The sequence below is a fragment of the Lonchura striata genome, chromosome 32, assembly GCF_046129695.1.
Source record: "Lonchura striata isolate bLonStr1 chromosome 32, bLonStr1.mat, whole genome shotgun sequence".
In the NCBI taxonomy this organism is placed as follows: Eukaryota; Metazoa; Chordata; class Aves; order Passeriformes; family Estrildidae; genus Lonchura; species Lonchura striata.
The window spans coordinates 3,444,221-3,463,207 of NC_134634.1; the positions used below are offsets into that span (position 1 = coordinate 3,444,221).

An 18,987-nucleotide genomic window follows, 5' to 3' on the forward strand; every position below is an offset into this window, starting at 1 on the left:
GGGGGTCCTGGCTGTCCCTGCTGCAGAGGGACAGGGGAAGGGCCAATTCTCTCCCCGGCCGCTGATAACAGCCAAGCCCAGATAACAGCAAAGCCCAGATAACAGCCAAGCCATCCCCGTGCAGGCGGGCACGGAGGGCGGGGAGCGGCGATAAGAGCACCTGGAGCAGGACAAAGGCCTCGGCCAACAGCCCCCAATAAACCCGGACACCTCCCAGGGAGGCCGGGAGCGGCCGTCCAGCCCCGCGGGCAGCCCTGACCTTCCCGGGAGCAGGACAAGGAGCGGCACCGGAGCATCAGAACCCCCACCCCGGGTGCAGGAAGGGTCTGGGGGGGCCCTGTCTGCACCCCAGGTTTGGGGTTGAACCCTCCTTCCCCCTGCCCTGGGGTTCCCGGCACAGAGCAGACACGGCAGTGGAGCAAATATATATTATATTTAAAGAGAATCTGCTTTAATTCCTCGGAGAAGCCCTTTGCAGTCCGTGCACAAGCGGTGCCAGCCCCTCTCCGGTCCCCAAGCGCTCAAGCCACGCCACTCCCAACGTGCCCTCGGTGTCGCCCAGGCTGAGAACTCACCCAGCTCATCGCACACGCCCACGAAGGGGCGTGCACCCCCAAATCCCGTCCATCCCCAGCCTGGCAGCGCCCCCAGCCCAGCCCCACCGCGGTGCGGCGGGACCGGCCCGGGCCCACGGGGGGATGCGGGGCTGACCCCACCGCGCGGTGCCGGGGCTCAGGAGCGGGGGGACACGGCTGCCCCCGGGGGTCCCTGGTAGCGCAGGCGGGCGTGTTTCTCGCAGAACAGCTCGTCCCCCACCCAGAAGTGGCCGCGCATCTTCAGGCTGAGGCCGCAGTCGGCGCAGGTGTAGCAGGACGGGTGCCGGTAGCGGCCGTCCTGGATCCGCACCGCCTGTGTCCTGCGGGTGTGGGACAGGGGTCAGCCGGGCCACCCCGCGTGTCCCCAGGGTCCCCTCCCACCCGGGATCAGCCCCATCGCGGCCCTGGAGCCGTGGCAGGGCTGGATCCTGCCCTGGCCCCACTCGCACCCCACAGTCAGCCCCATTTTCACCCTGAAGGAGCCGTGGCAGGGATGGATCCTGCCCTGGGGTCCCCAGACCCCCAGCCCCACTCCCACCCCACAGTCAGCCCCATTTTCACTCTGAAGGAGCAATAGCAGGGATGAATCCTGCCCTGACCCCAGGACCACCCCGATTTTCACCCTGAAGGAGCAATGGCAGGGATGGATCCTGCCCTAGCCCCAGGACCACCCTGATTTTCACCCTGAAGGAGCCGTGGCTGGGATGGATCCTGCCCTGGGGTCTCCAAACCCCCAGCCCCACTCCCACCCCACAATCAGCCCCATTTTCACTCTGAAGGAGCCGTGGAAGGGGTGGATCCTGCCCTGGCCCCACTCGCACCCCACAGTCAGCCCCATTTTCACCCTGAAGGAGCAATGGCAGGGATGAATCCTGCCCTGACCCCAGGACCGCCCTGATTTTCATTCTGAAGGAGCAATGGCAGGGATTGATCCTGCCCTAGCCCCAGGACCGCCCTGATTTTCATTCTGAAGGAGCAATGGCAGGGATTGATCCTGCCCTGGGGTCCCCAGACCCCCAGCCCCACTCCCACCCCACAATCAGCCCCATTTTCACCCTGAAGGAGCCGTGGCAGGGATGGATGTTGCCCTGGGGTCCCCAGACCCCCAGCCCCACTCCCACCCCACAATCAGCCCCATTTTCACCCCTCCGGCCGTGCCAGCTGGGGTGGATTCTGCCCCGGGACCTGTCCCACCCACACCCGGGATTATTTTCTCCCCGCCGGGAGCAATGGCAGGGACGGATCCCGCCCCGGGACACCCCCGCCCCTTTTTTGGCTTTGCCAGGAGGGATGGCAGGGCCGGGCCCGGCCCGGGACCCCCCCAGGCCCCCAGCCCCACTCACGCGATGCTGCTCCCGCACTTCTCACAGACGTGCAGCTTCTGCACCCCGGCCACGGGCTTGCGAGCACCGGCCGAGAGCCGGCTGGGGAAGGGGGCTGCGGGGCCTCCTGGGGGGACACGAGGCCATCAGGGTCCTGCCAGCCCCGTGCCCGACCTCCCGCCGCCCTCCGTACCCCGCTCACCTCCCTCCTCATCCTCCAGCGCCTCCTGGAGCAGGCGGAAGGTGCTGGATTGCCGCGGGGCCGCCCGCAGCTCCCGGTTCTCCTGCAGCATCTTGTAGACCTCCGAGTCCTCCTCCAAGCGCCTCATGGCCGGCTCCGAGCCCTGGCTGCGGGGCGCAGCCCGAGGGGAGGTTTTGGGGGGGTTCCCAGCGCCCGGATTCCGGGATCCACCCGGCTGCGCCCCGCAGCCCGTCCGCCACCTGCTCCCTCCTCCCGGGAGCTGCCCCAGCCTGCCCGGCCCTCCCACGGCCCCACCTGCCCGCAGGTGAGTTAACCCTTTCCACGGGCTCCCTCAGCACCCACGGGTGACGAACCGGCGTGGGGACATGGGGCTGGGGGCTTCCCTGCCATGGGGTGTCCCCCCCGCCAGCCCCCAGCCCGCTCCGTACCTGTGGCAGGTGCCGGGAGAGGGGGAGGAGAGGCGCCGCTCCCTGAGGCTTTTCCAGGGGTTCTGGGGGGCTCCGAGCTGCGGTGAGGGTGGGCGGGGGGCTGGAGGCAGGACGGGTCCCTGGGAGCTGCTCTGGCGGCTCGGGCGTCGCTCCTGCCAGGGGGAGAAGTCAGGGATGTCCTGGGGGCTGGGGTGGGGTGCTGCAGCAGCCCCCCAAAATGGCCTGAGGGTGCCCACAGACCCTCCCTCACCCCAGGGACACCCGGACCAGGCCCGGGGGCTTTCCCCAAGCCCAGGTCTCCAGAGGGATGCAGGGATGCTCCGTGGGGCAGCTGCTTCTCCTTCCCACCCAGGCTGGGCTCAGTGGGACCCCGCAGAGGGGCCGGGGCAGCGCCCCCACCCCACAACCCAGAGGCTGCGGCCCTCCCCTCCCCTCCCTTCCCCTCCCCTCCATCTGCTCCTGCTTAGCGGCCCCGGCGAGGCCGGGAAGCGGAACCCCGGATAAGTGGAAGCCGATGTTCCCCGGGAGCAGCTGCCACGCAGATGGGAACGAATCCCCGCGGCACCGCGGGGTGGGCACAGGGACCCCCAGCCCGTGGAGAGGGAAAGGGGCAGCGCCGAGGCTCCGTGGGGTCACGAGGGACGAGCTAAAATTGGGCACGGGAGGAGCCGGGCCTTGGCCTCATCCCTGGCGGATCCAGCGCCAGCCCCGGCCGGGATGCGGGGGGAGCGGGATGGATCCCGGGGCCGCCATCCCCTCACCGCCCCCGGAGCGCCGGGGCTCGGGTGGGAGCTCCGGGCACGGCACCCTCATGTCGCCAACGCTGTGGCGGAGCTGGGAGCGACCCTCCGGGGCAGGGATGGAGCCCGTGGGACAGGGAGGGACCCTCCGGAGCCGGCAGCAAGCAAACCAGGAGCTGGGGAGGAAGGAGGGAGCGGGCGGCCGGAGGAGCCAAGGGGCGGCCGGGGCTGCGGCCAAAGGCAGCTGGGAAGGGCCGCGCTCGGGGCCGCGGCGCTTCCCAATTTGGGCTTGAAAAACAAGAAAAAAGAGAAAGCGGGGAGGGAGGAAAGGAGGGAGACGCCAAGCGCGGAGCCAGCGGCTGCCCGCAGGGAGGATGGGGCAGCCGCGGCCATCCTGGGACTGAGCTCGGGGGTGGAGGAGGCGTCCCGGGCATCCCGATCCCGCTCCCGCGCATCGCGATCCCGGCGCATCCCGATCCCGGTGCATCCCGGTCCCTCTCCCGGGCATCCCGATCCCGGCGCATCCCGATCCCGGTGCATCCCGATCCCTCTCCCGGCGCATCCCGATCCCGCTCCCGGGCATCCCGGTCCCGGTGCATCCCGATCCCGGTGCATCCCGGCCCCGGTGCATCCCGATCCCGGTGCATCCCGATCTCTCTCCCGGTGCATCCCGATCCCGCTCCCGCGCATCCCGATCCCGGTGCATCCCGATCCCGGTGCATCCCGATTCCGGTGCATCCCGATCCCGCTCCCGGGCATCCCGATCCCGATCCCGGTGCATCCCGATCCCGCTCCTGCGCATCCCGATCCCGCTCCCGGCGCATCCCGGTCCCGCTGCCGGTGTCCCACCGCGGCGGGGCCGCGCCGGGCCGCGGGTCCCTGCCCGGCCAACACCCCGGTGCCCCGGGCTGGCGGGAGCGGGGCCGGGCCTTCCCAAACTGGTTTGGCCTCCCCGGGCTGGCGCCGCTGCCAAGAGGAGCAAAACATCCCCGGGCCGGTGCGGCGGTGCCCGCGGGGCCGGGGGCGCTGCCAGCGCGGCGGGGAGGGGACACCGGCGGCACCCAGGGCAGACGGGGACCCTGAGGGACGGCGGGGCTGGGGTGGGGGTGCAGAGGGAGTGGTTTGGGGGCTCCGAGTGGGGTTGTTCGGGGGCTCAAAATGAGGTGGTTTGGGGGGGTCAAGGCAGGGGAGGTTTAGCATTGCAAAGGGGTTAGGGTTTGGTGGTTCAAAGCAGGGTGGTTTGGGGCTTAAAAAGGGGTTTGGGGGTTCAGAGGGGGGATGGTTTTCGGGTTCAAAAGGTTTTGGTGCACAGATGCCCACCCAGCATCTCTGCCTGGCCCCTGCAGCCCCCCAGCTCCCTGCTCACCTGGCAGAGGCTGGGACAGGTGAACTCCTGCTCCAAGGGCTGTGAGCTGGGGGAGAGAACGGAGATATCAGGGGGGTCCCCGGCCCTGCCCAGACCCCTCCTCACCCCCAGCCCCACACACAGCCCGCTGCAGCCTTACCTGGCACTGCCAGGCGGCTGGGTGAGGGATGCCAGGCTGGCACCGAGGGTTCTGGGGGCACTTTGGCTCTCGCTCTGCATCCACAGCGTGTCCTGGGGAGGGGAGGGTGGCACCAGCAGCTGCCACCAGCTCTGGCTGGGGGTTGGGGTGCTCGGGGGCTGCCCGGGGCTCACCTGGAAGTGAGTGGCCAACGTCTCCACCGAGGTGTCCCCGTTGGTGTGGCTGGGAGGTGGCACCGGGGCCCTGAGGGCCAGAGGAGGGCAGCAGGGTTTGGGATCTGCCCCAGCACCCACCTCTCCCTCCCTGGCACCCAGGGCCGGGTGCCCCAGCACCCACCTCTCCCTCCCTGGCACCCAGGGCCGGGTGCCCCAGCACCCACCTCTCCACCTCCAGCCGGAGCTGCCCGGGGCTCTGCTTGATCTTGTTCTGCGCCTCCACGTTGAGCATCTCAGCCGTGCTCTCCCCATTGATGGTGACAATGACATCCCCCGGCCTCAGGCCACCCGTGGCCGCCTTCCCGTGCTCCGTCACCTCCGCGGGGAAGGGGACATGGGACCGGCAGCCCCGCTGACCCCCCCGTGCCGTGCAGCATCCCCCGGCCCCGAGCCCCACCCTGCCGGGATGCTCCCACCCGCTGCCATCTCCAGGGCCCTGCCAGAGCAGCACCAAACCCTCTGCCAGGAGGGCACCACGGCCTTGGAAACCACACCCGGAAAAAATCGGCACAGCCCAGCCCGGCCCAGGGGCCACAGGAGCCGCCCCCCGCCGCCATCAGCAGCCGTGGGCCGTTCCCACGGAGCAGGATCCCCCAAGGACGGCAAACAGGATCCGCTGCCCGGAGCAGCCCGGCCCGCCCGGAGCCCCGGCGGCTTCCCCGGGCCGGGGGACACCCGGGGGCTCCTACCTTGGAGACGGTGATGGGCTTCCCGAAATCTCTTCCCCCGGAGATGCGGAAGCCCCACGGGGCCGGGCCGGGCAGTGTCACCGTCACCGGCATGGCAGCAGCGGCTCCGGGTGGGCAGGAGCGAGGTGTCAGCGGTCGCAGGGGATGAGGCGGAGGGATCCCCCCTCCTCCCACCCACAGACCACACAACGAGGGCCTCCCTGTCCCCGCTGCGCCCCGAGGGTCCCCACGCCGGCAGCGCTTTCCTTCCGGGGAGGGGAGCCAGGTCCTCGCAGGGTGGCACCAGCCACCGCCGCTTCCTCTTGTCCCCCGAGGCTGGCGGCTTCCTCCCCCGGGCCGGGGGGTCCCAGGCACCCGGCGGTGCAGCTGGGACAGCCGAGGTCGTTCCCAGGAGCTGGAGCAAGGCAGGAAATCGGTGACGCCTTGGCAGCAAGGCCAGCGCTGTGGCCTGGCAGAGCCGAGCCAGTGGGGTTTGGAAGGATGTGGCAGCCAGGGACGGGTTCTGCTGCTCGCCACAGCAGGATCCGACACCCAGCGAGGGCCGGCAGCCTCAGCCCTTCATCCCACAGCAAATCCACACCGGTGAAGGACGCTGAGGATCCCCCGGGGGTGGCACGGGGTCCCCACGGCACCCCGGTGAGCGGGGCAGCCCTTGGCTCCGATGGGGTGGGTGGGAATGGGCACCTTAAATCCCCTAAATCCACACCAGCTCCCATCCCACCCATCCCACCAGAGCCTGGGGGAGCTGGGCAGCCCATCTGGAACCGGGCACCCCATCCGGCACCGGGCACCCCGTCCGCAGCCGCCGGGAATGTTAAAAATCCCAAGAGCACAAAGAGGGGCTTGAGAGGCTGCCCGGAAGAATTTCCTGGGCTGGGCTTCCAGTGCCGGGAGGAAACCCCAAACCCCCTCCCCATGCCCAGCCCCGCTCAGCATCCCTGGGCAGCGAGGGCTGCCAGCCCCGGGACCCCCATACCCAGCTGGGCACCCACCCCAGACCCCCCCCGACAGCCCTGCGCCTTTTCTCCGGACCCTGCACCCCTTCTTTAGACACTGTCCCCCACCTCTCCCTTATGTCCCCTTCTCCTGCACCCCTCCTCCATCCCTGCACCCCTTCTCCAGTCCCTGCACCTCCCCTTCGTGTCCTGCGCCCCTTCTCCATCCCCGTCCCCGGCTCTGCCCGTGCTGCCCTTCTCCACCCCCTGCCGCCCTCCTCGGCCCCCCGCACCCCACCTGTGTCCCCGCTCCCTCCCGGCTCTGTCCCCGCTCCCTCCCGGCTCTGTCCCCGCCGCACAGCGACGTCTTTGTGCCCGCGGCGCCTGGCGGTGCCGCCCGGCACCCGCGGGGCGAGCGGCGGGGACGGGCGATGCCAGGAGGCGCGGGGACGTGGGGACACGGCGACTTGGCACCCGCGAGGACCCGGGGGACGTGGGGACCTGGGGACACGGTGGCGGGACCTGCCCGCCCATCCCTCTCCACCCCCGGCCACCGGGACCCCCGACGGACGGACACCCCCGGCAGCCGCAGCCGGCGCCCCCCGCGCCCCCCGCGCCCCCCGCGCACTCACCGGGGCGGCCGAGCCGGGCGGCCCCGCGGGGCTGCGGAGCCGAGCGCGGCCCCGGGACGGCGCCGCCTCCTCGGGAGGAGCCGGGCCGGGCCGGGCTGCGGGCACGGCCCCCCCCGAGGGGCGCACGGCGGCGGCCGGGCCCGCCCCGGCGCGGAGCGGGACCGCCCGTGGGCGTGGGGGGATCCCCGCGGCCCCACGCAGCGTCCCGCCGCCGCTCCCCGCCCCGCAGCTCCGGTGGGACGTGTCCCGGGACCGGCTCCTCCCCAATCCCGGCACTCTCAGAGTCGGGCTGAGCTGAGCTTTAATGACGGAAAAGAAGCGAAGGCGACTCCCGGACACGGACCCACATCCCGGGGCACGGCCGTCATGGTCAGGCCCGGCTCCGGCCAGAGCCCCGGGGCGACCCCCGGGGCGGTGGCACCGGGCAGCGGTGAGGAGGGGGCGGGTTAAGCCACCCCGCGCTGGGGGGATTCGTCCCTGTTAGAAGCAGCCCCATAGGGGCGGGAGGGAGCTGGGGGCGCTTCATCCCCGTGGGGGGACCCGGCGGGGACACAGCGCGGCCGAGGCGGGCCAGGGGGAGCCCCCGGCCCCGTTCCTCCCCCCGGGGTCCCCCATGGCCGCGGGTCACACCGGCGCCACGTAATTCCCGGGGAAAGTGCCGAATTTCTGCGTCCTCCTGGACACTCCTGTGGGTACAAAGACGCGGAGAGGTGGTGAGGGGCGAGGGTGGCACCTTGTCCCCATCGCCAAGGCGGTGGCTACGCACCCACGAACCAGCCGTCGTCGCATTGCTGCATGACATCCACGCGGTCCCCTTCCAGCAGCTCCAGCTCGTCGGCGTTTTGGGGCCGGTACTGGTAGAGCGCCCGGTACCTGCGAGACAAAGCATGGGCAGAGCCCACCCACCCCACGGGTCCCTCGTGGGGACACGGCGCCCCGGGGACGCTCCCGGCGCTGCTTACGGAGTCCACCGGATTTCGGAGCCGTTGTAGGACGGGGCGGGCTCGGGGCGGGCGCTGCTTTGTGCCGCGGGGGTCGGGCGCTGTGGGGGGACAGGGTGGGCTCAGGGCGGCACCCCCGGCCCCAGGGTGAGGGGCACGATGCCAGGGTGAGGGGCACGATGCCAGGGTGGGGGGCACGATGCCAGGGTGGGGGGCACTCACCTGCTCGGGGGTCCAGGCGGGACGCCAGGGCTCCTGGGGCTGGGCGGCCGCAGGGTGTGGGGGGCTGGCAGGAGCCACCGAGGGGCTGGGGGTGCCAGCGTGGGGCAGCTTTGGGGAGGGGGGGAAGGTGGCACCGAGGTGGCGCGGAGAGGACGGGCGCCCGTCCGTCACCCCGGGACCCCGCTTCGCTTCCCGGGGGGAACCTGCGGGAGCCTGCGGGATGCGGGGGCCGGGCGAGCGCTGCAGGGACGGGGACCCGGCGGCGGGCCGGGGGCTGGCGGGGCCGGGAGAGGCGGGGATGTCCTCGGCGGTGCTTTTGACCCGCGGCTCCTTCAGCACCTGGACGTAGGTGGCGGGGAAGATGCCCTGGCGGCTGGTGCCCGAGATCCGCCCCTCGTACCAGTTCTCGTTCACCCGCCGCACCAGGCAGATCCGCTCGCCCTGCCGCGGGAGCGGAGGGCGGGTCAGCACAGAGCGGCACGGAACGGCCCGGGATGGCCCCGGGATGGCCCCGGGATGGCCCCGGATGGACCCGGGATGGCTCGGGATGGCCCGGGATGGCCCCGGGATGGCCCGGGATGGCCCGGGATGGCCCGGGATGGCCCCAGAATGGCCCGGGATGGCCCGGGATGGCACAGCACCGAGTGGCTGTACCTTGCGGAAGGAGAGCTCCACGTGCAGATCGCCTCGGAAGTTGTAGAGCGCCAGCGCCTCGCCGTATTCCAGCACCTGGAGCGTGGGAGCCTTGATGGGCTTGGGCACCTCCGTGGGGGGCAGGATCTGGGGGGACACGCGGGTGAGGGGCAGTGGCAGCACCCCCGGCCCCGCTGTCCCCTCACTGCCCGGGCTCACCTCCACGTAGTTGGAGGGGAAGATGCCCACGCGGCCGTGGTGCTCCCCCTCCAGCCAGTTCCTGTCCACCTCCTTGTGGATGTAGACGATGTCTCCCTTCTGCAGCGTCAGCTCCCTGCAAGGGACACTGGCACAGCTGCCCGGGGGCACAGACCCGGCCCCGGCTCGGCTGGCAGGGCCACCCCCAGTCCCCATCTGTCACCCCAGGGGCACGGTGGGACCCCAGGAGTGACCCCAGTGCTCACTTGGGAGACTCGGCTTGGAAGTTGAACTTGAGGCGAGCAGCTTTCATCTGGGAGGGAGAGGAGAGGTCAAAGGGAGACACCCCCAGTCCCCGCCACCCCAAATCCCACACGGGATGGGACCGTGCCAGCCTCACCTTTTTCTCCTCCCTCTTGACGGCCTCCACGGCGTCCCCCAGGTCTGACAAGCTGGGGAGGGTCCCTGGCCTGAGGGTGTCTGTAAAGGGAGGGATGTCACCAGCTGGGGTGCCCGGGGTGCCCTGTGGCAGAGTTTGGGGGGCTCCTGGGGGCTAAAGGGGGCTCACCTCTGCCAGGGCTCCGGTCACTGGCCAGCCCCAGCCCACCCCGCTCCATGCTGGGGGTGACAGGGGGGCTCCACAGCCGGTGGGGGGACAGGGGGGTCCTGTGGGGTGACAGCGGCTCAGGGCAGGGCTGAGCTCCTCTCCAGCCCTGCTGCCACGAACCCTCCCTGCTCTGACCCTGCTGCCCTGGGTGGGGGAGGGCAGGACCCCTAGTCCCACGGAGCAGGAAATGGGGGTCCTGTGAATTGCATGGACCAGCACCCCTGGGTCTCATGGACCAGGACATCAGGGACCCTCAGGACTCCTGTACCCCAGGGACCAAGCCCCCTGGGTTCACAGACCAGGAATTCGGGGTTGTCCAGGACCAGGATCCCTGAATTCCATGAACCAGGATATTGGGGTCCCCCCAGAACCAGGATCCCTTGCTCCCATGGATGAGGATACTGGGGTCCCCCAGAGGTCCCATGGATGAGAACATTGGGGTCCCCCAGAACCAGGACCCCGGGATCCCATGGGTGAGGATATTGGGGTCCCCCAGAACCAGGACCCCTTGGTCCCATGGATGAGAACATTGGGGTCCCCCAGAACCAGGACCCCTTGCTCCCATGGATGAGGATACTGGGGTCCCCCAGAGGTCCCATGGGTGAGGATATTGGGGTCCCCCAGAACCAGGACCCCTTGGTCCCATGGATGAGAACATTGGGGTCCCCCAGAACCAGGACCCCTTGGTCCCATGGATGAGAACATTGGGGTCCCCCAGAACCAGGACCCCGGGATCCCATGGGTGAGGATATTGGGGTCCCCCAGAGGTCCCATGGATGAGGATATTGGGGTCCCCCAGAACCAGGACCTCGGGATCCCATGGCCCAGAACCACTGGGTCACCCCAGTGTGAGGACGCCGGGGTCCCCCAAAACCAGGAGCCCGGCTCCGCTCTCTTCTCCCCTCCAGCGGCTCCTCCCAGAGGCAGCCAGGCGGGACAGGTCCGAAGTTTTCCGGCAGCGCCGGCAGCCCGGCCCCGCTGCCGCCGAGCAGGAAGCGCCGGGGAGGGCTAATGAATAACCCCGCTCCGGGGGGCACTTAAAGAGCCCAAATGCACCCCCGAGCCGGAGGAGGGGTTTGGGGGGCGGGGGGCACCCCCGTGCACCCCCTGAGGGTTACGGTAGGTCCTACAAGAGGAGGCGCTTGTTTGTTTGTGTTTTTTGCTTTCCTCCCCCTGCCGCGGCTCAGAGGGGTGGCTGGGGACACCCCGGCGTTCCCACCCCTTTCCCGGGGTGCCCATCCCATCGCGGGGTGCTCCGGGACTCGCGGGGACAGCTGTCCCCTCCCTGTGCCCGTGGGGACACGGCGGTGGGAATCCGAGCGCCGCCGCCTCCCCTGGGACGGAGCCAAACCCCGGGACGCGCTGTCCCGGCTCCGGGGACGGGGACAGGGCCAGCCCCGGTCGGTCCCACCCTCCGGGCAGCCGGCCCGGCGCCGGCTCCCACCCGTGCCGGGCTCTGGGGGGGCCGGGGGGCTCCGCGGGGATCCCGCGGGGGATGCCCGGGGACCCCCACCCCGCGGGGACAGCCCGCCCGCCACCCCCAGAGCGCGGTCCTGTCCCTCGCCCCGAGTGGGGTCTGGGCACGGGGGGGATTTGGGGATTTGGGGGTGCGGGGCGGCGTGGGAGCGGCCGCCGAACTCACCGAGCAGCCGGGGAGGCCGGAGCAGGGGAGCGAGCGGTGGGAGCAGCCGCCGGGCTCTGCCGGGAGGAGCGGAGGGGGTGGGAGAGAAAAATTAATCATCCAGGAGGCCGAGTCTCGGCGGGAAGCGAAGGAGTCCAGCCCGGCTGCGCCAATGAAGCGCCGGCCGGCCGGCCGGACAGACGGACGGACGGGCTGGGTCCTAGAGCCCCGCAGCCACGGCCGCCGCTCCGGGCCGCTGAGCGTGGTCCAGATGTGCGTGGAGCCAGCCAGGCGGGCACCGAGTTGTGCACGCATCCAGATGTGCGTGCAGCTCGCCCGTGCATTCACCCGGCCGTGCAGGCATGCAGATGTGCAGGGCTCCAGCCGTGCAGGCATGCAGATGTGCAGGGCTCCAGCCGTGCATGCACACATCCAGTCGTGCACCCATCCGGCCGTGCACACATCCAGCTGTGCTGGCATCCAGCTGTGCACACATCCAGTCGTGCACACATCCAGCTGCACTGGCATCCAGTTGTGCACACATCCAGTTGTGCACACATCCAGCTGTGCACACATCCAGTCGTGCACACATCCAGCTGTGCTGGCATCCAGTTGTGCACACATCCAGTCGTGCACACATCCAGCTGTGCTGGCATCCAGCTGTGCACACATCCAGTCGTGCACACATCCAGCTGTGCACACATCCAGTCGTGCACACATCCAGCTGCACTGGCATCCAGCTGTGCACACATCCAGTCGTGCACACATCCAGCTGCGCTGGCATCCAGTTGTGCACACATCCAGTCGTGCACACATCCAGCTGTGCTGGCATCCAGTTGTGCACACATCCGGCCGTGCACACATCCAGCTGTGCTAGCATCCAGCTGTGCACACATCCAGTCGTGCACACATCCAGCTGTGCTAGCATCCAGTTGTGCACACATCCGGCCGTGCACACATCCAGCTGTGCTAGCATCCAGTTGTGCACACATCCCGCCGTGCACACATCCAGCCGTGCGTGCACCCAGCTGTGCACGCACCCATCCGAGCATTAATCCAGACGGGCACGCATCCTGCCACGCGTGCATCCAGCTGTGCATCCCACCACGCGCACGTCCCAGCCTTGCACAAAGGCTGAGCCCACAGCTGGATGTGCCCACAGCTGGGTGTGCCCACAGCTGGGTGTGCCCACAGCTGGAAGCCCTGCGGGGACCGAGGGGCAGCAGGAGGGGCCGGGGGTACCTGGCGGGGCGCCCGGCGCGTCTCCATGTCCCTCATGTCCTTGTCCAGCTCCTGGCTGAGCTGCTCCAGCTCCTGCTCCAGCAGCACCTGCAGGGGCAGGACGGGGCTGGCACGGCCCGCGGGCACCGGGACCCCGCTGCCACCCCCTGCCCCCCGCCCGCCACGGCCGCCTCACCTCGATGGACTGAGCCCGCTTGGGCCGCGCTGCTGCCGGGCTCTGGAAAGGGCACGGGGCCGCTCAGGGTGCGCCCACCGCGGCGCCCACCCCTCCCCGTGTGCCAGGCCTGCCTACCTGCTCCCGCGGAGAGAATTTCCCTGGCTCGTAGTCGAAAATGCTGCCAGGCTCGGCGGTGGCACTGCTGGCACACCAGCGGCTCCTGTGGAGGACGGGAGGGGTTCAGCCCCCGCAGCCCCCACCCGTGGGCACCCGCGTCCCCGGGCCACGCTCACCAGTCCATCCCGTTGGGCATTCCGGGGGGCTCTGCTGGCGCCGAGCCCCTCCTCCGCGGCTTGGGGGGCGACGGAGGCGCGGTGGCGGGGCAGGAATGGGTGTCCCAGTCGGGCTCTGAGGATGGGCGAGGTGAGCGGGCGCCGAGCCGTGCCCGCTCTGTGCCACACCCGCACGCCCGGCCTCACCTGGCAGCTTGCGGTGGATCTGCCGGAACATGCTGCGGTACCAGTCTCGGGGGCTGTCGACGCTCTGGGGGGGACAATTTGGGGTGGTGAGGGGGGGACAGCGGGGTGACACCCCCCGCCCTGCGCCCCCACTCACCGAGCGTGAGGCGAGGGGCATCCCCGTCTCGTCCACGGGCCCGATGCCATCGTACTTCACCCAGCGCCTCTCCCGCCGCTTGCTGTCCTTGGTCCAGGTTGCCGACCAGCCCGGGGGGCACGAGGGGGCAGCCCTGGGGCTGGGTGTGGGGTGGGCGGGCATCTGGGTGCTGGGGGCTTTCGCCTCCTTGGCTGGCCAGGTCTGGTACCACTCATTCACTGGAGACAAGGTGGCACGGCTCAGGTGGGCACGGCTCAGGTGAGCACGGCTCGGGGGAGCCCCCAGGGTGTCCCCAGTTGGCTCAGGGCTCTCTGTACCTGAGCTCTTGGGAGCTCCCTGGCTGTTCCCGGCGGTGCCGCGGCTTTCCGGGTCATGGAAGTGGAAGTTGAGGGTGTTGGAGCCGCGGTGGCGGATGACGGGCACCTGTGGCACAGGGAGGGGCTGGCACAAAGGACTGGGGGGTGCAGCCCCCCCGAAGCTCCCAGCATGTGCCAGCCCCCAGCGCCACTCACCCGTGTCACCGTGTGCTGCGGGGACACCCGCAGAGGTGGCTGGAGGCGGGGAACGTCCTCCAGCCCCAGCGCCGGGCTGGGCTCGGGGGGCCGGAGCCGGCCCGCCATGGCCGGGGGCGCTGGGGATGGTGCCCGGGGGCTGCCCGTGCCCTGCGGGAACAGCAGCTGTGCTCACGGCGCGTCCCGTGTCCCAGTTTTCTGGGCATTCCCACGTTTGCCAGAGCGATGGGGGCTCGGAGGACCCCCAGCCCCACTGCTGGCAGCACCCCCCGTTACTCGGAGGCGCAGCGGTGACAACCGCGGTGGCAGCGTCCCCAGCTCGGGGAGCCTCGCGGTGCCAGGGGAAGCGGCTGTTCCTGCTCACAGCCAGCCCTGGCACGGGTCCCCACCGCTTCTCCTTGCGGCTCCAGACCACCCGGCCCTGTTCCTGCCCGGCTCTGCAGGGATGGATCCGGTTCTTCCTCGGGAAGAACACGCCCGGAGCGGGCCGGGGCGATGGCTGCGCCGCGTTCCCATCGCCCTGGCATCCCGGCTCGCTGCCCTCCCGCCCGGGCACGCGGCGGCAGCAGCGTCGCCCGCCCGGGAGCGCTGCCAGGGCCGCGAACACGACAGGGCAGAAATATTTCCCCGCCCTGCAGCGCAAACAGGGAGGGAGAGGGGACGGAGGGACGAGGAGCAGGAACGCGCGGCCGAGCCCGGCACCGCCCGCCGGGAGGCCGGGAGGGCGATGCCGTGACTCACCGCGGGCCGGCCGGGGGGCAGCTGGGGGGAACGGGACCCCCGGAGCCGTTCCCGACGCCGGGATGGCTCCGGAGGCGAGCGCAGCACCGGAGCCTTTGGGGGACACCTGTGCCCTGGCTCGTCCCTTGCGCCTTCGCAGGTGCCAGACCCCGCCTCAAACGGGGCATCCTGGGGGGCTGCCGGGGGGTGCCAGCCCGGCACGGTGCCCTCTGTGTGTGTGTGGGGACCCCCAAATCGGGCTGGCGGCCCCTCGGCTCCGCTGGAGGCTCGGCAGCCCCAAGGCTGTAATTAATGTTAATCACCCCCGTGGGGAAAACTGCGCGCCAGGGAAGGATGTGCCCCGGGGCACAGAAAGTGGGGTGCAGGCTTCCATCCCCCCAGGGCACCCCAAAAACCTCCGCGCCATTCCCAGCGCAGCGCCCACACGGGGCTCGGCCCCCTCCTTCTCCTCCTTTAGTGTCCCCCAAAACCTGTCCCCGGGGGTCTCCCCGGGGCTCCCCCAGCCAGCTCTTACCTCCTGGGCGGTGCCAACGGGGGCCCCCGGCGAGCTCCGGGGTTTTGGGGAGCAGCCCCGGGGCGAGCGGGACGGAGCTGCGAGCGGCAGGGAGGAAAAACCCACGGCACGAACTTGGCCGGGAGAAGGAGCAGGGAGGTCTCAGCGCATGGCGGGGGGCTGAGCCCCCCAGGAGCATCCCCCGGGAGGGGCGGGAGGCTCCGTCCTGCCCGGCGCTGGGTCCCCGTGTGCCCCGGCACCCCGGGGTGCGCTGCCCCCCCAGCGCTCCCCGCTCTGGAGCGGGGCCGGCCCATTCAGAGTTTCCAGTGACATTTCCAGGGATGGGATCCAGGGAACGGAGCCAAGGGGCTGAACTCATCCCACGCCCCGCGCACGCGTTCCCGAGCGCCCGGCCCCCGCTTACGAAACGGGGCGAGCCCGGCGTCGCCGGCCCCCCGGCGCGATGGAGACGGGGGCTCGGGGGGCGATTTTTGGGAAAGGATGGGGAGGGAAGTGCCGGCTGGAGGTCGGGTCTGTGCTCCTGCGGACCTTGGAGCGCCGGGATGGGGCCAGGGGGAAAGCAGAGCCCCCATCCTCACTGCCGCCCGCTTTCCCACGGGTGACCCTCCATGCCCTCCATCTCCTCCATCCCGCAGGGATTTGGGCACTAGGGACCCCCATGCAAGCCCCCCGTGCCCTGCCTGTGTCCCACCACACCCCCTCCAGCGTCACCGGTTCCCCATCGGATGGAGAAGGGGATTTAGGGGGGATTTTCGGAAGAGGGTGAGGGAGGAAATGCTGAGAAGGTGAGCACCGAAGTGGGGAGTGGGGTCGGTGCTCCTGTGCCCACCCAAACTTTGGCGTGGGGCAGTCAGAGCAGAGCCCCCATCCCCACTGCACCCCTGCATCCCCTTCCCCCGCCCATCCCTGAGGAATCCGGGCATGGATCCCCCGCGGGACTCCCCCGTGCCCTGCCCTGCCCTGCGGGTGCCCCGTGCCCCCCTCGCCCCCTCGGGCAGCGCCCGCACCCAGCACTCACCCGGCGGCCACTTCCCGCTCCCCTGAACTGCTGACACCCCCAAAACGGCGCTGCCCCAGCCCTTCCTCATCCCGTGAGCTCCCACGTCAGCTCTCGGGGGCAGGGTGGCTTCGCTGCCACCCCTCGGTCCCCACCAAGCCACCCTCTGCTGCCGGGGACGAGGGGGGCGATGGATGGCAGGAGCCCCGGCTGGCTGCGGGGACACGGGGACACACACGGGGGACACCGGGGACACCGGGGACACACACGGGGGACACCGGGGACACGGGGGACACACACGGGGGACACCGGGGACACCGGGGACACACACCGGGGACACGGGGGACACGGAGGACACACACAGGGGACAAGGGGGACACACACGGGGGACACAGGGGACACACACAGGGGACAAGGGGGACACACACGGGGGACATGGGGGACACACACAGGGGACACCGGGGACACCGGGGACACACACCGGGGACACGGGGACACGGGGGACACACACAGGGGACAAGGGGGACACACACGGGGGACTCGGGGGACACACACAGGGGACAAGGGGGACACACACGGGGAACACCGGGGACACACACAGGGGACACCGGGGGACACACACGGGGGACACAGGGGACACCGGGGACACACACCGGGGACACGGGGGATGCCGGGGACACCGGGGGACACACACGGGGGACACGGGGGACACACACAGGGGACACCGGGGGACACACACGGGGGACACGGGGGACACACACAGGGGACACCGGGGACACCGGGGACACACACGGGGGACACGGGGACACACACAGGGAACACGGGGACACGGGGAACACACACGGGGGACACGGGGGACACAGGGGACACCGGGGACACACACCGGGGACACGGGGGACATGCACGGGGGACACAGGGGACACACACAGGGGACACGGGGGACACGGAGGACACACACGGGGGACACAGGGGACACCGGGGACACACACCGGGGACACGGGGGATGCCGGGGACACCGGGGACACACACAGGGGACACGGGGGACACGGAGGACACACACGGGGGACACAGGGGACACCGGGGACACACACCGGGGACACGGGGGATGCCGGGGACACCGGGGACACACACAGGGGACACGGGGGACACGCACGGGGGACACGGAGGACACACACAGGGGACAAGGGGGACGCACACGGGGGACACGGGGGATTACACACAGGGGACACGGAGGACACAGACGGGGGACACCAGGGACACGGGGGACACACACAGGGGACACGGGGGACACAGGGGACACGGGGGACACAGGGGACACGGGGGACAGGGCGTCCTCCCCCCGCCACGGCCCTGGGGGACGCAGCTCCCGCCCCGATGCCGTAGGAATGAGGGAGCTCCTTGGTGCCAGCTGGGGACAGGGGCTGATCCTGCTGGAAACCCCCGGGGTGACAAGGGCAGGGACGGCAGCAGGACCGGCCGGGGAGGGTTAAACCGGGCGGGGGACCCCCGAGCCAAGCCTGGGTGGGCTGGAGGGGACGGGCACCCCTTGGCAGCGGGAGCTGCCAAGGGGTGCCCGTCCCCTCCAGCCCACCCAGTGACATCTCTCGAGGTCGCAGCCCCCTTCAGCAGCCCCCAAAGCCCCGCTCACCCCCGGCTCACCTCGTCCCCGTGCCCGGCTCGGAGCCTCCGGCGCCGGCCCTGCCTCGGTGCCTCCCTCGGTGCTCCCAGCGCCAGGCTCGGCTCGCAGAGAAATAAATATTGAAGGCGCAGCCCGGTCCGGGATGAACAAAGGCCGAGTGTTTCCTGTTTGCTCAGCGCGGCCGTGCCAGCCGGGAACGCGCGGCCGGGCCCGGGGATGCTCCCGGGATGCTCCCGCGGGCAGGGATGTGCCGGGTCCCCGCTTGGGGTGGGAACACCCAGGAAAAGGGTGGGAGAGCCGGAGCGTCCTGCCCTGGATGGAGCTGGAATGTCGAGGGGAGCAGAGGTGGGAAATGGGGAGCACGCGGCGAGCGGAGCTGCAGGCGGGGCTGAATTCCCGAAGGAAAAGCGGGGCTGAATTCCCGAAGGAAAAGCTGCAGCCATTGGGATGAAGGCCCGGAGCTCTCCCGGGCTCGTCCTCAATGTCCGGCTGCCGCTTGGGAAGAGGGGATGGATCCCGAGAGGAAAGCAGAGGTGGGAGCCACAGCAGCTTCCTGGGAACGCTGGTGACACCCTTGTCCCCATCCTGTCTTGGTGGCCCCATGTCCCCAATGTCCCCATGTCCCTGAACTGGTGTCCCCAATGTCGCCATGTCCCTGTACTGGTGTCCCCATGTCCCTGTACTGGTGTCCGCAGTGTCGCCATGTCCCCATGTCCTTGTACTGGTGTCCCCAGTGTCGCCATGTCCCTGTACTGGTGTCCCCAATGTTACAGGTGTCCCCAGTGTCCCCATGTCCCTGTACTGGTGCCCCCATGTCCCTGTACTCATGTCCCCACATCCCTGTACTGGTGTCCCCATGCCCCACATCCCTGTACTGGTGTCCCCAATGCCCCCATGTCCCTGTACAGGTGTCCCCATGTCCCATGTCCCCATGTCCCCATGTCCCATGTCCCCATATCCCCATGTCCCATGTCCCCAGTGTCCCATGTCCCCATGTCCCATGTCCCATGTCCCCATATCCCCATGTCCCATGTCCCATGTCCCCATGTCCCATATGCCCCCATGTCCCATGTTCCATGTCCCC

The 18,987-nt window shown here is 70.2% G+C and overlaps 2 protein-coding genes across 2 annotated transcripts; both read right to left on the reverse strand.

Annotated features, from left to right (window-relative positions):
- Window positions 1-727: 727 nt before the first annotated feature.
- PDLIM2 (PDZ and LIM domain 2) lies at window positions 728-5,862 on the reverse strand. The gene is made up of 9 exons (XM_077789249.1): window positions 5,698-5,862; window positions 5,173-5,324; window positions 4,967-5,036; window positions 4,794-4,885; window positions 4,655-4,700; window positions 2,549-2,700; window positions 2,121-2,266; window positions 1,940-2,045; window positions 728-916 (listed from the first exon to the last, which is right to left on the reverse strand). Exons 1-9 carry the CDS (start codon window positions 5,788-5,790, stop codon window positions 733-735), a joined length of 1,041 nt encoding a protein of 346 aa, XP_077645375.1. The 5' UTR covers window positions 5,791-5,862; the 3' UTR covers window positions 728-732.
- A 1,988-nt stretch (window positions 5,863-7,850) lies between these two features.
- Window positions 7,851-15,768, reverse strand: SORBS3 (sorbin and SH3 domain containing 3). Its single transcript, XM_077789222.1, is given in 20 exon segments — window positions 7,851-7,950; window positions 8,031-8,137; window positions 8,227-8,306; window positions 8,428-8,868; window positions 9,082-9,207; window positions 9,280-9,394; window positions 9,525-9,571; window positions 9,659-9,738; window positions 9,827-9,924; window positions 11,508-11,563; window positions 12,729-12,815; window positions 12,904-12,945; window positions 13,021-13,105; window positions 13,179-13,293; window positions 13,365-13,428; window positions 13,501-13,718; window positions 13,818-13,923; window positions 14,013-14,162; window positions 15,268-15,508; window positions 15,510-15,768. Coding segments are annotated over 20 exon segments (2,436 nt in total). The 5' UTR covers window positions 15,626-15,768; the 3' UTR covers window positions 7,851-7,888.
- Window positions 15,769-18,987: the final 3,219 nt, after the last annotated feature.

What these genes read in the sequence shown, in the direction of transcription:
- PDLIM2 (XM_077789249.1), bottom strand. Translation starts at nt 5,790, where the DNA reads ATGCCGGTGACGGTGACACTGCCCGGCCCGGCCCCGTGGGGCTTCCGC. An exon ending in CGTTGGCCACTCACTTCCAG is followed by an intron (nt 4,886 to 4,966) that starts GTGAGCCCCGGG and finishes TCCCCTCCCCAG; the next exon opens with GACACGCTGTGGATGCAGAG. An exon ending in CCTGTCCCAGCCTCTGCCAG is followed by an intron (nt 2,701 to 4,654) that starts GTGAGCAGGGAG and finishes TCCCCCTGGCAG; the next exon opens with GAGCGACGCCCGAGCCGCCA.